This window comes from Manis javanica, chromosome 2 (assembly GCF_040802235.1).
Source record: "Manis javanica isolate MJ-LG chromosome 2, MJ_LKY, whole genome shotgun sequence".
Classification (NCBI taxonomy): Eukaryota; Metazoa; Chordata; class Mammalia; order Pholidota; family Manidae; genus Manis; species Manis javanica.
The window spans coordinates 63,343,317-63,357,888 of NC_133157.1; the positions used below are offsets into that span (position 1 = coordinate 63,343,317).

The 14,572-nt window shown below is 34.0% G+C and overlaps 1 protein-coding gene across 8 annotated transcripts in view; it reads left to right on the forward strand.

Moving 5' to 3' along the window:
- Positions 1-14,572, forward strand: part of RFX3 (regulatory factor X3) — a 317,106-nt gene that overhangs the window by 237,869 nt on the left and 64,665 nt on the right. For all 8 annotated transcript variants that reach the window (XM_073228583.1, XM_073228580.1, XM_073228582.1 and 5 more), the window contains 4 exons: positions 4,891-5,012; positions 6,757-6,869; positions 10,765-10,880; positions 11,316-11,470. In XM_073228583.1, the coding sequence (XP_073084684.1) occupies positions 4,891-5,012; positions 6,757-6,869; positions 10,765-10,880; positions 11,316-11,470 (506 nt within the window). The remainder of the gene's footprint in view (positions 1-4,890; positions 5,013-6,756; positions 6,870-10,764; positions 10,881-11,315; positions 11,471-14,572) is intronic.

Consider the following 14,572-nt stretch of genomic DNA (forward strand, 5'->3'; position numbering starts at 1 on the left):
ATTTTCTTCTAAAACTCCTGCAATTAATACAACTACCCCATTTGAATTTAATTTTTTTCCTTCTCTCCTTGCCCAATTATAGATGGATATGAGCTAATGAAAAGATGAACACTGTGAGAGTCACTAACAAGAAAGGAAGAAATGCAGTGACTCCCATTAACTAGTATAACTGATACTAGAAGCCTAGATACAGACATACTCAGTGTCCTATAGAGTCAGTTACTATTCTGCAAGAATAGCATTCTTAACAGTCACTAATCTCTTCTGATCTGTTCATGTTTATATCATTTGGTTCATTTCAGACTTGAAGTCAGTTGAAGATTATCTGGGACAACTTTGTAGAGAATCTCAAAATTCCAATGGAATACTTTAGACTTCTGCCCCAATTATGAAGTCAGCTTTTAGATTTGTTCATACAAATCAAATGATTGTATACTTTCTAGAGTTGTAAACATAATAATGACTCTCTTTGTATATACAGTTCATATTTTGCATGTGCATTTTTCACCTGCTTCAAAGGGACTTTTCCAGATATTTCATTTGGCATATTGAAAATGTTTCCACCTGGTAATGTTAGTTGAATGTAATGGTAAATATATGTCATTCTTTGCCTTCCATTGGGCTCCTTCAGTGTCTGTGTCTGTGAGATTATGGACAGAATTAGATGTTATTTTACAGTTGAGCTACAACTATCCAAGTTCTAAATAACAGCTATGACAAACCCCATGGGGGAAGATTCCTAATAATTTTCCAAGTTTTCAGTGTTAGTGACAGGTTTCATGCGTACACTCAGCTATTAAAGCATTAGAATTTCTTTGATTTCTTAATCATTAACAACTTTAGCTTTGATTGCCCATGGAGTTGCAAGCTGTTAAAATTATCATTTGCCTCTTACTAATTCTGAAACCTGGAGCAGTTTCTTCATTTGATGTAGTACAGATCTTTCTCAGAGCACACACAATTCAGGAGCACTAAGAATCTATAAAAGAAAATATAACCTAAAAATAATTTATAAAATAAATGGGGGTAGAGGGAGAGAATTCTCTTAAGTACCAGAGAGTTCAGTTTTTTTAAGGATTCAACAAAGTATTATTTTTCAGTAGAAGGCATCTCTGGCTTTCACAATTTAGTATAAAAAATGGTGTTATTTTCTGAAGATGGTAGAGAGGCAGAAAATCGGAAAGCTGTATTTCAATGCTAAATGGTCAGCTAAAATTCAACCAGAGTTACAATAATATTGGATCATCTTATAAGTCAATAGAATAGAAAAAAATATCATGGAAAAATTCTCTTTATACACAGCCTTTTCAAAATCATATCCCTACAGTGCTTTACCCATAATAGGTGATCAATAAATATTTATTAAATTGATGATATATATTAAGATCAATTGATGATATGATAAAATGAAATGTTACCTTGAACAGTAATTTATTCATTCATTGTCATCCCTTCAGAGATACTTATTTACCTTCCAAATGTAGTTTTTATTGGGAAAAAATTGAAAATTGATAGCTTATTTTATAAAAAATGACTTTTGCCCTAATTTATGGATGTACTTCTACAATGTTGGGCTGAAGGAATTTGTATCAGGCTAGGAGGCTCCTATAGACTAGATCTGTACAGACTGTTTAAGAAACATCTGAGAAGCAAATTGTAATAATCAATCACTAAGCCCCATATGCAAAGATTTTGTTGGATATATCTACGGTGAGCCTAGCATGTGAATTTTCTGGAAAGCTACCCAGATAACTGATACACAAATAGGTTTTGAAACCTAATAGAAAATAATACCATGTATAACTGATTCTTCTCAGAAGAATCAGTTACTATAGATATTTGTTTAGCCTGTTTTTTATGTGACTATTCTTGACTTCTGTTAAACTCCTTCCTTCTCTGGGAAGACCCAACCCTCTGAAGTTATGGTAGGGAAATGATATCTTTCCTTAGAGCATCAGGAAAATAAACATTAGCTTTCCTCATCCAATATTCTGATTTCTGAGGGTTTTTTCTAAGTATTAGTCCAATGCCTTGTAGTGCACTGTGGATATGCCACTACATGATTTATTAAAGCAGGAGAAGCAGAGACTACACTATGTGGAAGTTCTCAAGCTCACAAGCTTACACGAGTGCTACTCTCATATATGAGCCATATTTCTCCCTTCTGAGTCATTCTTTATGGCACAAACCTCCCAAACTTGCCCCCACATCTTTCTCTGAGGAGCTACAACATACAGTTCTGGCTACAGTGATCCTGTTGATAGGACAACCAAGAATGGATACACATAGTGCCTCTTTGCCCAGTCCATTCAATCCACTATCCACCTTGGTACTCTAACTTTTATGGTTAGAATAAAACCACTCATTTTCTAGTTTTGGCTATATTTTTTTTATTCACCTCTTCTATATAAGATTTGTTCTTAGATAGTGACCTGCACAGTTCCCCCAGAATTGACAAGTTATTTCCTTTTTTCCTACAAGCTGATCGTCATTGTTTTCCATCTCTTCTATAATGTAGTATACCTCTAATCAATGTTTTCCACTCAATATCATTATTACTAAGCACAATTATGCTTTAATTTTAATGTGATTTTGACTGCTTGTTAAAAATATAATCTCTTTCCTTTAGCAACTTCTACTATCTACATCTTTCTAAGGAAACAGATAATTTTGCATGTAGGCTACAGGCTTGCTAAACACTATATGCAAATAGATTGTGATATAGCATCTGTCCTCTGAAAACTTACAGTCTAAGAATACATGTCATTTCTCTCTATGGTTAAGTTCCACTTGTCCTTGATTTTGGTGCCCATTAAGCATCTGTAGTATACTAGATGCAGTGTAGAACAAGGAAACTTGATAAAGCATATCTGGGCAAAGTCTCATAATTACTCTCTAATCTTATCTTATAACTTAATGTAATTGGATTCTATAGGAAATATTTGCATATTCTCTTCTCTAGGGTAAATAACTAAAATCCCCTTAGCCAATTTTATTTATTAACTCTTTGAATCCCAAACACCATTAACTTAATTGAAGAAACATGGTTAAATAAATTTAACCTGTTAGTGATTTAAAATTTCATAGCTGAAAAAGGAAGGCTCAAATCAAATGAAACCTGGAATGGATCAATGCAGACAAAAGCATCCCTAAAAATATCCCTTAAGAATAAAATCATTCAAATCTTACAAAACAGAATGGTTAGCAACTGCTCCCCCACATAAGTACTCAAAGTATTTGTTTCACCAAGAATTTTTTTTCGTCTCTGACATGAATCTTTAAGGAGGAAAAAAACATTAGAAAAACATCCAATTTTTCATAAATGGCCCTTAAAGCACATCACAGTACTAACCCTTCTGTCATATCTTGGTATGACCCCCAGTTGAATAGTACTTTCAGATTTTTTTTATCAAACAAAAGAATAGGTTTGAGTTCCTTTAGGTCATTGGAAAATAGCAACTAACATTTTGGTGGTATGGGGTCATCTCAAAGATGAAAACAAGAATGAAGTGTGTTGAATGCTTCTTTCACCCTGTTCATCTTCTGGCTTTATTTCTGCTTTTTCATAGTTCTTTGTGAGATCCTGTCACCTAAGAAATAAATGTAAATGTCATTGTGAGTGACTGGAATTTTTTTGTTGGAAGTTGCATTTATTGAAGTTATAATTAATAACACTCAGTATTAAATCATTTCCTAAGACAACCTAAGCATCAGTTTATATGAAGTTTCACTAGGTCCATTTGTTGCATAGCTGTGGTCAGAGGACAGGCATCTTTGAGTATATCCTATTCATGTATTAGCGACATTGTTAGTCACAAAAACTATGATCTTAATATAAGTGTCTGGATGGTGAGAACATTAGGTAGTCTTGTTTACAAATAGAGTTAGAAATGGGGAGAAAAATAGAAGAACAAACATACAGTGAATGATGCTGTCTAGGTAATAAGCTTATTGTAGATTTTAATTTTTTCTTATGTTTCTGCTTTCCTAAATTTCTAAAACAAATGAAATCTTAGAAAAAGGGAAAATTATAGTTGCTGCCTATTTCTTATTTTTTATTTGCTTATCCAAGGAGATTTGCCCTGGTTTTTTTTTTTTTCTTTTTCGTATCTGGTATTTCACTTTCAAGAGTCTATCCATCTTGCCTGTCCTGCTGAAGAATGTTTTCTGTCTTAGCAGTATTGGAAAGTTCTTGAGTTTGTGTGACTAGGACCTAAAAATAAATACATAACCATAGCTGACTTTGTTTCTTTTTCCTTTTAACTTAACCTAAATTTGTAGATGAGTTTTGCATGTATTTTGCTGCAAGCTGATACTTATGATCTTTCTATTTGCAGATGTGGATAGGAGTCAAGGGAGATGAATGTGTTGAGATGCATGGGAAGCTTTAGGAGATATGGAAAAACAGTAAGGTAGAGTTTTTAGGTGGAATCATATTTTGGAGATATTAACTGATCAAAAGCCATTTATCAATATTTCTCAGGCCCTAGATCCTAGATTTTAGTTCAGATTAAAGTCCTAATATATTTAAAATGTTTCTCCCTTGATCCATTGGCTGCTAAAAGTTATGTTCAAACCATATATTAAGACTGTAATAATGGACATTGTCACTGCTGTCCAACGAAATATCTCATAACTCTTTTATTCTTAGACAAATTTCTGAATTTTCAAAAATGGGTCCTTTTCATAATCCCCTTCCCTCTTTTTTTTTCCACAACTGAGAAAATGTCTTTATCTCAACATGATGATACTGTAAAGGAAAAATTATCCTACAACTATCATGAGACATTAAAGAAGATAGAATAAAATGAAATGCCTTAGGAGTTTTGTGTAGTGCAAAAAAGCAAGGAATAATTTGGTTTATTTTTTTTTCCCATCTAATATTTTTAGGTACAAGCCTATGCAGAAAGTGGATGGGGTTGCAGATGGTTTCACAGGAAGTGGTCAACAGACAGGCACATCTGTTGAGCAAACTGTAATTGCCCAAAGTCAACATCATCAACAGTTTTTAGGTATGTTAAGGTGTAATGCATATTAGTTGCTATTAGGATTTTGAAAACAAGAGAACAATAGTAGTGTTTTCTCCAAATACCATGTCTATGACAGATGTTAATTACATAGAAAGATTTATATTGTGTGCTGAAACTATGCACATCATATGATAGTTCTAGTTTATTTCCACTTTATCATGTTCACTAGAGCTTATTTTTAAAAATCTCAAGCTGTGTAGGACTTCTGAATGCATATGAATTAAAGGCTCATTGCTATGAAGTTGTTTCCAGAATATGTATTAATTGGACTTTTGTCATCAAAATTGTGTTGTGTTTACTTTCAGTAGTAATTTCAAGCACCAAAGAGTTCTCATTTCCTGTGCATAAAATTGCATATGCATACAGTCTCAGATTAGAAAGCAAAAAATATTATGAACTTTTAAAATGCAGTTTATTCTTGAAATGATCACAGTGCTTTCTATTTTTGTAATTTTATTGATGGTATACGTGTTTCTTATTATTTAAAGAGTTAGGAAGTAGAACTTGAACATTTTGCATGTTCCTATCATGGCTAAAGGTAGCAAAAATGGCACCTTGATTTAACTGACAACTTTTCTAGAGATAAACATACAGTTTCCATACAACAGATCAAGATAAGTGGAAGCTATCGGAGTGTGTGTGTGTCTGTGTGTGTGTATATGTGTCTATGTGTACTTTCTGACAAAAACAACTAAAATGGACTCTCAGGTTGAATAGCTACTGAAGTCAAAAACATTACAGCAGTATTTCCCAAACTGAAGTCCTCAAGTATATGCTTGTAGACTCTTGAGCTCTCAACAAGGATTTTTATTTTTTTATTTTGTGCTTTTATTTTAATTATCATCTAAAAAAAATAAAACCATATTCTGGATTATCTGGAAGACTAGGACAAATACTGTTCTGAAATTTTGGTTCCCACATCTGTATTTGAGTTTATAAGGCAGGTACCAAAGTGTATTGCACTAATTGTCCAGAGCTCATGAGAACAGAACAGAGACTTACTATGTAAATTACATAAATTATGTAATTCATCCCAAGGGAAGGCTAAATGATGTCCCAGTGCTCTGTGTGGAGGAAAGTTTCACAGCCCATGTGAATATAGAAGAGTAATAGGAGGACCAGCCACCATGAAATGAGTCACATTTTGGTATAGGCCTGTCTCACTCAAAAGATTCTGTACTGCAGCAGACAATACCATAGTCACATGCTGCGAGAGGTAATTTAGTTATGGGACAAGCACATCACCCATCATACCAAGTTAATGTTGTTAAGTTTAATGGTTACTTTTGTAGATTTTCTTAAAATTTGTTTTGTAATTCGTTTGGTTTATGATTATGTAAGAAGTACAAGCATAATGAGTTTAAAGCTAGATTTATTTTTTATATATTTAAGTAGCATAATAATATGCTACTTAATACTGGCTAGCTAGAGATATTTTTCTTTAATGGGGGCTTTTTATTGAGAGCCCCTGTGATATGTTATTCCTAGAATAATTGTGGTGAATATTTAGTTTCCCCAAAATTTTAGGAGTATTTCCTGTATTCTCTTGTGCTGTGATGTTGCCAGGTTTTGTTTGCAAAATACTAGTATGAAAAGTCCTTGCTCTTTGGACATTTGACCTTTAAATATTTTTCCTTTTTCAGTCTTGTTAACTTTTCCCTCATTAATGTGTATGTAATTGGCACCATTCACAATAGCTTTTTCTGTTGTGTTGTCATGGTAACAGATGCATCTCGAGCACTTCCAGAGTTTGGAGAAGTTGAAATCTCTTCTCTGCCAGATGGTACTACCTTTGAGGATATCAAGTCACTGCAGAGTCTTTATCGAGAGCACTGTGAGGTAAGTCTTTTCAAACAAAGTACAAACACATGCTAAGTTCTGCCAGATAACTTGCTGAAACGAAATAATCAAACATATTCCTAGAAGACAGATGAGCTCTAGTAAGTTAATTTTTCTCTTTGTCTCAGACTGGAGAATCAAGGAAAGCAGAAAAAGGTCTCCCATCTTCTTAGCTTCTCCTAATATGAATCCTGTAATGCAGAAATGCTGCTTCTATGTATTTCTCTTAGTAAAATGCTTACATATGGGTGAAGAGAAAGTATACAAGGGGACCTGTTGCATTACTGTTTTTAATGCAGAAGATTGGTTATGACATCAATATCTAATAAGGAACTGAATAAATAAAATATGGTAATATAATGGAATAATATGAAGCCATTAAAAGGAATAGGAAACTCAAAATGTACTAATATTGAATAAGCTCCATGATTTATTTTTAAGGGAAAAGCAATATAGGTAACAGTGTGTATAGCCTGCTGAATAAAAAAGAACATGTATGCACATTTCTCCAGAAGAAAGGACAAAATGTTAATGGTGGTGGCTTTTGTGAAGGAAACTGGGTGACTGGGAGGGGAAAGAGACTTAATTTTTCTATATATCCTTTTTACCTTCTGAATTTTATACCATAATGAGTATTTCTATCAAGCATATCACTTTGGGTGTTCCTTGTAGGGATCATGAGGCTCTAGTTTTGTGTTGGTGGTTAATTATGGTTTCTCTTGGTATTTTCCAATGCTACTCCTACTCCCTTTCTGAGTATCCCACATCCAAATTGCCTACATTGTCCCTAGAAGGTGAACTCTCTCACAGCCAGAATGTTGAGGGACCTGCCACTCACCTGGTAGAAAGGGATAAGGGATTGCAATTAGAAATTTAAGTGCCTCTCCTTTTGAAAGAGGAGTCTGTTTAGAATTAAAGTAGCTTTATTCCAGGGCTATGTGTGATCTACTTAAGAGTAAAAGATAATCCTTTGGATTTCACGGGCAGTCCTTCTTTCTGCTGACAGTGCAGTATATAGTGGGAAGTCGCAGCTCATAGCATTCACAGATTTTTTTTTCCACTCCAGAAATAAGAACTGCTTGAGTGAATCTGAGTGCTTGTCAAGGGTGCTAGATTATTAACAACCAAGAGAAGTTCTCTCTTTATTAATAAAGCATGTACCAGAAGTATTTTTCAACATGTCCTGACAGTTTGTTCTGGACATTTCTTGGATTGATGAAAGGTGCTTAATATTTATCTCTTTCACTAGTGTGCTTTTCCCTATATTAGAGAATTTCTGGATGGTCCTCACATATCTAGAAAAAAAATACTTCTTTCTACATGAATATCATGTATATTCAATCAAGACATATAAAGATTCTCTAAGCAATTTCTTATTTCTCTGTGTTCAGGTGAACCTTGCTTTAAGCAAATGAGCATACATAAATATAATTTGGACTTTTTAAAAATAGTTTCTCATATTTACTCAAAAATATAAGCTGGAACATTATTATTTACATTAATAAAGAATATGTAGTAAGATTATTCTAAGTGAAAAATTCCCCCAGTGAGATGAAAATATGCTTGGGACTACAAAATTTTCATTCACATACCAGTTTTCAGGAGTGCTCCATAGGAAGAGATATGGATACATGCAGTAATAAATCTATGTGAGAAATAGCAGTCCATAAAATGACCTCTATTTATTTCAGAGTTACCAGTATTCATGCCATCTCTTGAGGGGCATAGTGATATATACAAAAAAGAAGAATTCTAATTATTTTTCCCTGTCAAACTTTCAAAGTTTTGAAGTGCAGGTACCTGAGTCTCATATCCAGTTCTGTAAATAGTCATTTGCCCTAAACCAGTAGAATATGGATTATTTTTAAATGTATTTGCCTATATATTTTAGTCTGAATGTATTTGAAAGTAGGTGGGCACATGATAAAATGTTTTGTTCATTTGTAAAGCTGCCTCAAAGGAAGCTGTTGTGAATGTCCTTTTCAAAAGAATTATTTGCATTTAATTTGAAAAGACTGAGTTTAAGATGCACTGAATTCTTTATCTGATTTTATTTCATATTTCCTATATAGTGGGAAAGATTGCTATACCTATTTTGCCTGTTATTTGTAATTCTCAGTTTGTTTATCCAAGATATTTTGTAAGTATCTCTAATTTGTTATGTAAGGAACAGTATAATGTCCAATAGAAGTTCCTGCAGCAGTAATTTTTTTTCTTTTAACATAAAATAGTGTTCTTATAGCAGTCTCATAGATGGAGATATGTAAGGTATTATGTAAGATATTAGTAGTTGCTTCATTAATAGATGTCTCTTAGAATGTGCCTTAACTACAGTTTAGAAAGCAATCTCATAGCTACAATTTAGAAAGCAGCTAGAATAATTTGCCTCTTGAAAAGGTTTTGAATTTTGCCAGGGAGGAGAGCCATCTATATGCCCTTCATTTTCAAGGCTTACACTTATATTTTTATTGCTTCTGATATTAGAGCATGAGGAGTGAGTTAATTAATTTGTTCCCTATCCTTCATTTTTGTTATCCAACTACTTGCAACATTGTCTACCAGTTCCTAGAACATACCCACCCAGACAGATTTTGCTTAGTATTTGAATTGGTAGCAGGGTGTCTTTGAATAGAACATCAGCTATTATTTGCATCATGTATAGAGCCAGATCTGCACAGGAAGCACAGCCTCTAGAATTATGAAGTTGGGGTTTCTTCTTTTTGCCTAATACAGTCAGACTGACACTCCTGACTGCCCCTGTTGTTACTTACCTTCTATAAATTTTGCAGCCCTTGATGGGGCTGTTTTACCTGTCATCCTCAATGGTGACAACACCAAACACATTATGCTGATGATTTCTGTTTTTTTTTATTTTTTACTCAAAATAATCACAGAATCATTCATTCTTTGTACAAGCAAGTTATTCTGTGGTTTTATAACTGCTTTTATCTGAAGACAAATTTACAAACTAATTTCAATGGCAGGCTGAAATTAAATATGATCATCAAAAGTGAACAAAAATGGTAAATTCTAGCATCATCAAAAAAAATGTCCTTGATGCAGCTGGAAAATGGTTCTAGGAAATAAAATTAAGGAGAAGGAGGAGGCAAGGCCCCCACTGGCAAGGTTAGAAAAGGGGATCGTATTAAAGTTGCTCTCTAAAGGGAGTGAACAGAGAGAGGATTGAGCGGAAAGCACTGCATAACTAAAGACAGACTTGTGGCGCCCTATTCTACCCAGACAAGTGCCATCCTCTGAAGGCCAGCCTAACTCTGGTTTCTGCCCCAGCCTCTGGTTGGCTGGTGACATCTGGAATCCACCTGGACCAAGGGCACCAGGGCAGCAACCTGGACCAAGCTGATTTAGCCCTAGCTCCATCTGCCTCACACAGGCACCCCTACACTGTTCACTCTGGCCTTTTCTGAAGTCCAGTGCACACACCTAGCCCAGTGAAGGCCGATGTGAATTGAATCTGTTCTGTGCCCATCTGGGTCTGAGTATAGGAAAAATGGCAGCAATTGTGGAGGTAGAAGGAACCAGTGGATAAAGAAGTGGAAGAAAAGCAAGAGAAGTAAACGGAGAGGAAGGGAAGCAGGCATGAAAATGGAGAAAAAGAGACATAAAAGTAAGAGTGGGACACGAGGCTGTTATGGGAGGAACACAAGTTATCTTGCATAATCTTTCAAGTGTTATTTTTTCCTTTTCCCCGCCCCCTAGCTAATCTCTCTTGTTTCCCTACTTCCACTGGCAAAATTTAGTCCAGTTTCAACATAGGAACATATGAGGCCAAAGATATTTTTACCATTTAATTCCTGTTACAGTATGTGCACCTCACACACACCCCCATAAGAAATATTATAAAGTAATACCAATATATTACCATTTTGGTTTTTAGGCAATATTGGATGTTGTTGTGAATCTTCAATTTAGCCTGATAGAAAAATTGTGGCAAACATTCTGGCGCTATTCTCCCTCTACTCCGACTGATGGCACTACCATTACTGAATCAAGGTCAGAATCAATGTGCTTTTCCAATTCATTTTCATGGCTGAGTAGATGTCACAGCTAATAAATCAGAGATATGTATACCAGTTGTGAACCTTACCTGATAACATTAAATGAATAGATTGAAGTAAACCGCAAACTGCTCTCTTGAGGTTTCAGCGTGTGTATTGTAGCTCCCATTTTTATTGATTTGGGGGACTGCGGTAGAGCTGTTTCATCCTCATGGTTAGTATCATATCTGCCTTTCATACCGTCAGAAAGTATTAATGTGCACAGGCAGCTCTGGGGGCGTGTTGTATATATCCTGCCTTATGGCACCAGTGCAATGGTGGTATAGCTCTAACCTCAGTAATATTTGGTAAACTAAAACTATTTTTAAAGTCCATTTTCTTTTTTATCCTCATTTGCCATCTATTCATTTGCTACATTTATTCACACCAGCAATCTGAGTGAAATAGAAAGTCGACTTCCGAAAGCAAAGCTGATAACTCTGTGCAAACATGAGTCTATCCTGAAATGGATGTGTAACTGTGACCATGGGATGTACCAGGCTTTGGTGGAGATTCTCATCCCCGACGTGCTTAGACCTATTCCTAGTAAGTTAAATGCAGACAAGTGCTGATGCTTTTGTTCTCATACATTCCGCCCAGGAAGTTTTGGGAAGTGATGTTGCAATCTAGAGTTATTCTAATCTCATTTAAATTTGCTAAATAGAAAACATGCAACACAGAGTATGTCATGAAGGCGGCCTAGAACAAAACTGTAGAAGTAGAAAAAGGAGAAAATTTTTCTGTTTTCCAGTCTTACAGGGCTTTTTGTTTGTTTGTTTGTTTTATAGAAAAGACAACCTATAGATTGACAGCCCCAGTGACTAATTGCAGGAATCCTCCCAGGCCAGTCAACCATGTAAAATTTACCCTATCCAAGGACGCAGTTTCCTTTGTAAAGCCAAAAGTTTTTGAAATCTGAATTGCTGGGCCTGCCTCTTGTCATGGTTGCTTTTGATTTGAAATAAGTTTTTCTTGGTTTCCACTGAGCTTGAATTCCCTTATAAAAGCATTTATTTTGTCACCTGTATCATGTTAAGAACTGCAAATGCAGTTTCCATTAACAGTAATGGAACTGGCAGTTTGAGAGAAAAATCTATGTAACTACACAAGCATTGTATTCCCACCATGAAGCAAATAGGAATTACATAGATAAGTTAGATTACTTAAAGTGATGGTGCATTTTAAACTACCTTGTAGTGTACAAAACTATTTTCTGCAAGTGTCAATATAAACACTACACAGATACTTATATTAGAAGCGGTTGAAACAATTTTATTCCTTACATTCTTATGAGCATATATTAAGTAACCTTAACTTTTAAAGAAATAGAATAGAATTTCCACTCCACAGTGACATTAATGAGGTAAAAACAGTCTTTTAGCTTGTGAAATGGGCAACCGAGTACTCCAAGTACACTTTTCAGTTGATTTAAGTTAAATTATTCTAGAAAAATTTTAAATAGGGACTTAGTAGAAGAAAAGGTGAACATATTGGCAATTGTATGTTTATACTGTATGTTTTCAAAATATGAGAGTAGTGGAAATAAGTGCTTTCATATGTACACACCACTTCAGAAGATATGCTTAAACACTCATTTACATATAGTATCAGTGAGCACACAATAAATTTCTATAGAAAAAAAAATTCATCTGTCGTTGCCTCATGTTTTTATAAATTACTAATGTTTTCTGCTCTATCTGCACCAAGTTTTCCTGACCAAAATGGTTTAGGAGTGATGTTGTCATGGAAAATTTCAGTTTATAAATTCTCCACTGGTTTATGTTCCAGAATCTGATTTTCCTTATTTTTTTTTCTTGCTCTCTGTGCTCTGAATGATAATCTCTAGAGATATTTAAGAGAAGTTGTATAGAGTAGCTCATTAGCCTATGACATCTTGGCACCAACATACAATTTCTCTCATGAGATATGGAAGAGATGTCAGTGAGCACTTTCCGTTTTGAGGTAAATAACATAAGTATTCATTAAGGAATCTTAAAATCTTTACTTCTATGTTAGTACCACAAAATTTGTGAACTCAATAGTTTCCTAATTTAAGTCATGTTTTGATTTTAATACACTTTAAGCCCCATAATTTTAAGTACACAATACACTTGACCTTTTTTTCTTGCACTTTTTGATTTGAAAACCAATTTATTCTATCAAGTAGTTTGTTTCTACATTGAGCAGACAACTCACCTTCAGAAATTTTCATGGGTGTAGTTTTATAGTTTCTCTGAAATTACAAGATACGCTAATGTGCAACCCTACAAAGTATATTTGGAAATCATTGTATAACAAAACTTAACAAAAAAAAGCTTAAAATACAGTTTAGATAGCTATCTTCTGATTGTACATATTTTAATATTAATTGTGAGCAGGTTGAGACAAGTTAGCTTTGGAACAGTTTTGAATTTCAAACCATCCATTCATGAAAAAAAGTTGTCAGAGTCAGTCTGCACAATTTGATCTGACATGAATTCCTACAGAGAGAGCAAACTTAATTTTATTTTTAAAAACTGTATTTTCCTGGCTACTAGTACTTCACTCTACCACTTACTGTCCAAATGGGATTCCTTTTTTTAGCCAAAAAAGTCTGCATATCACACTAATTTAAAGTCAGCTTGAAACTACTGTATTCTAAAATACATTTATCTGAAAATAAAAAAAGGTTAAGTGTAAAGAATTATATAAAAAATCAACTGGTAACACTTAAAATGTACATTTACAATCATATTTAAAGTAGGCCCCAAATGTCAGTTAGTGCAAAATAATAAAAACTTATCATCACTTGATACACAAACTTATCTTTTTATTTTAAAAATCACCCCAGCATCAAATTTGTCTAGATAAAACAAGGCCCATGTTAAATATTTTTTAAAGTAACTTTCCCTTATTCTTGTTTTTCTCTCAATGAAATAATTATTGTATATTAACTGTAGAAAAATAAAAAATACAGATAGCCAAATTTAATCTCTTAACAAAATTTCACTGAGTTTTAAAAAGGTTGTTAATTTTTTTCACTCTTTTTCATTTCCATTCATGCCTGCCCTCCATGGTTCTAGTACATAATACAACAGAAAAAATTCTCTCTTTTTTTCTTTTTTGGATAAACTGGGAAACTTTGGAAATGTTAAAAGATTAGTTCTCAAGAAATTTCTAACTCAGCATTTCCAGTGGATGGTTCTCATGGTTAAGATATACTTGAGTGATTTTCCTAATCAAAATTTAGCCATTCTCTCTTCTATCATTTGACCAGTTCAGTAAATCATTAAAAAAATTCGTGGTTTTTATTATTAGATTAATAAAATTTGTATCTTTTGAAAGAAACTTGAGTAAGCTAAATCATTTCCAACCCTGCTTTAACAAAAGCAGTAGAGAAGCTTGTCAGACTCATTTGAGCACAGAAGAAAAAAAATGAGGACTTTAATCCCATCATTAGCAATATTACTGGGAGCCTTGGACAAAAAATGTAATGTCTCTCTCTCTGTTTCTTATAGTAGATTACAAATTGTAATAACTCCCCACATTATAGAGAACCAACAGAGATTAATCTTATGTTGTGGGTGCTTCAAACACTTACTAAATGTCTAAAACTGCTCCCTACACTGTGAAGCATGGGGCACAAATGACATAAAATACTATTGACTG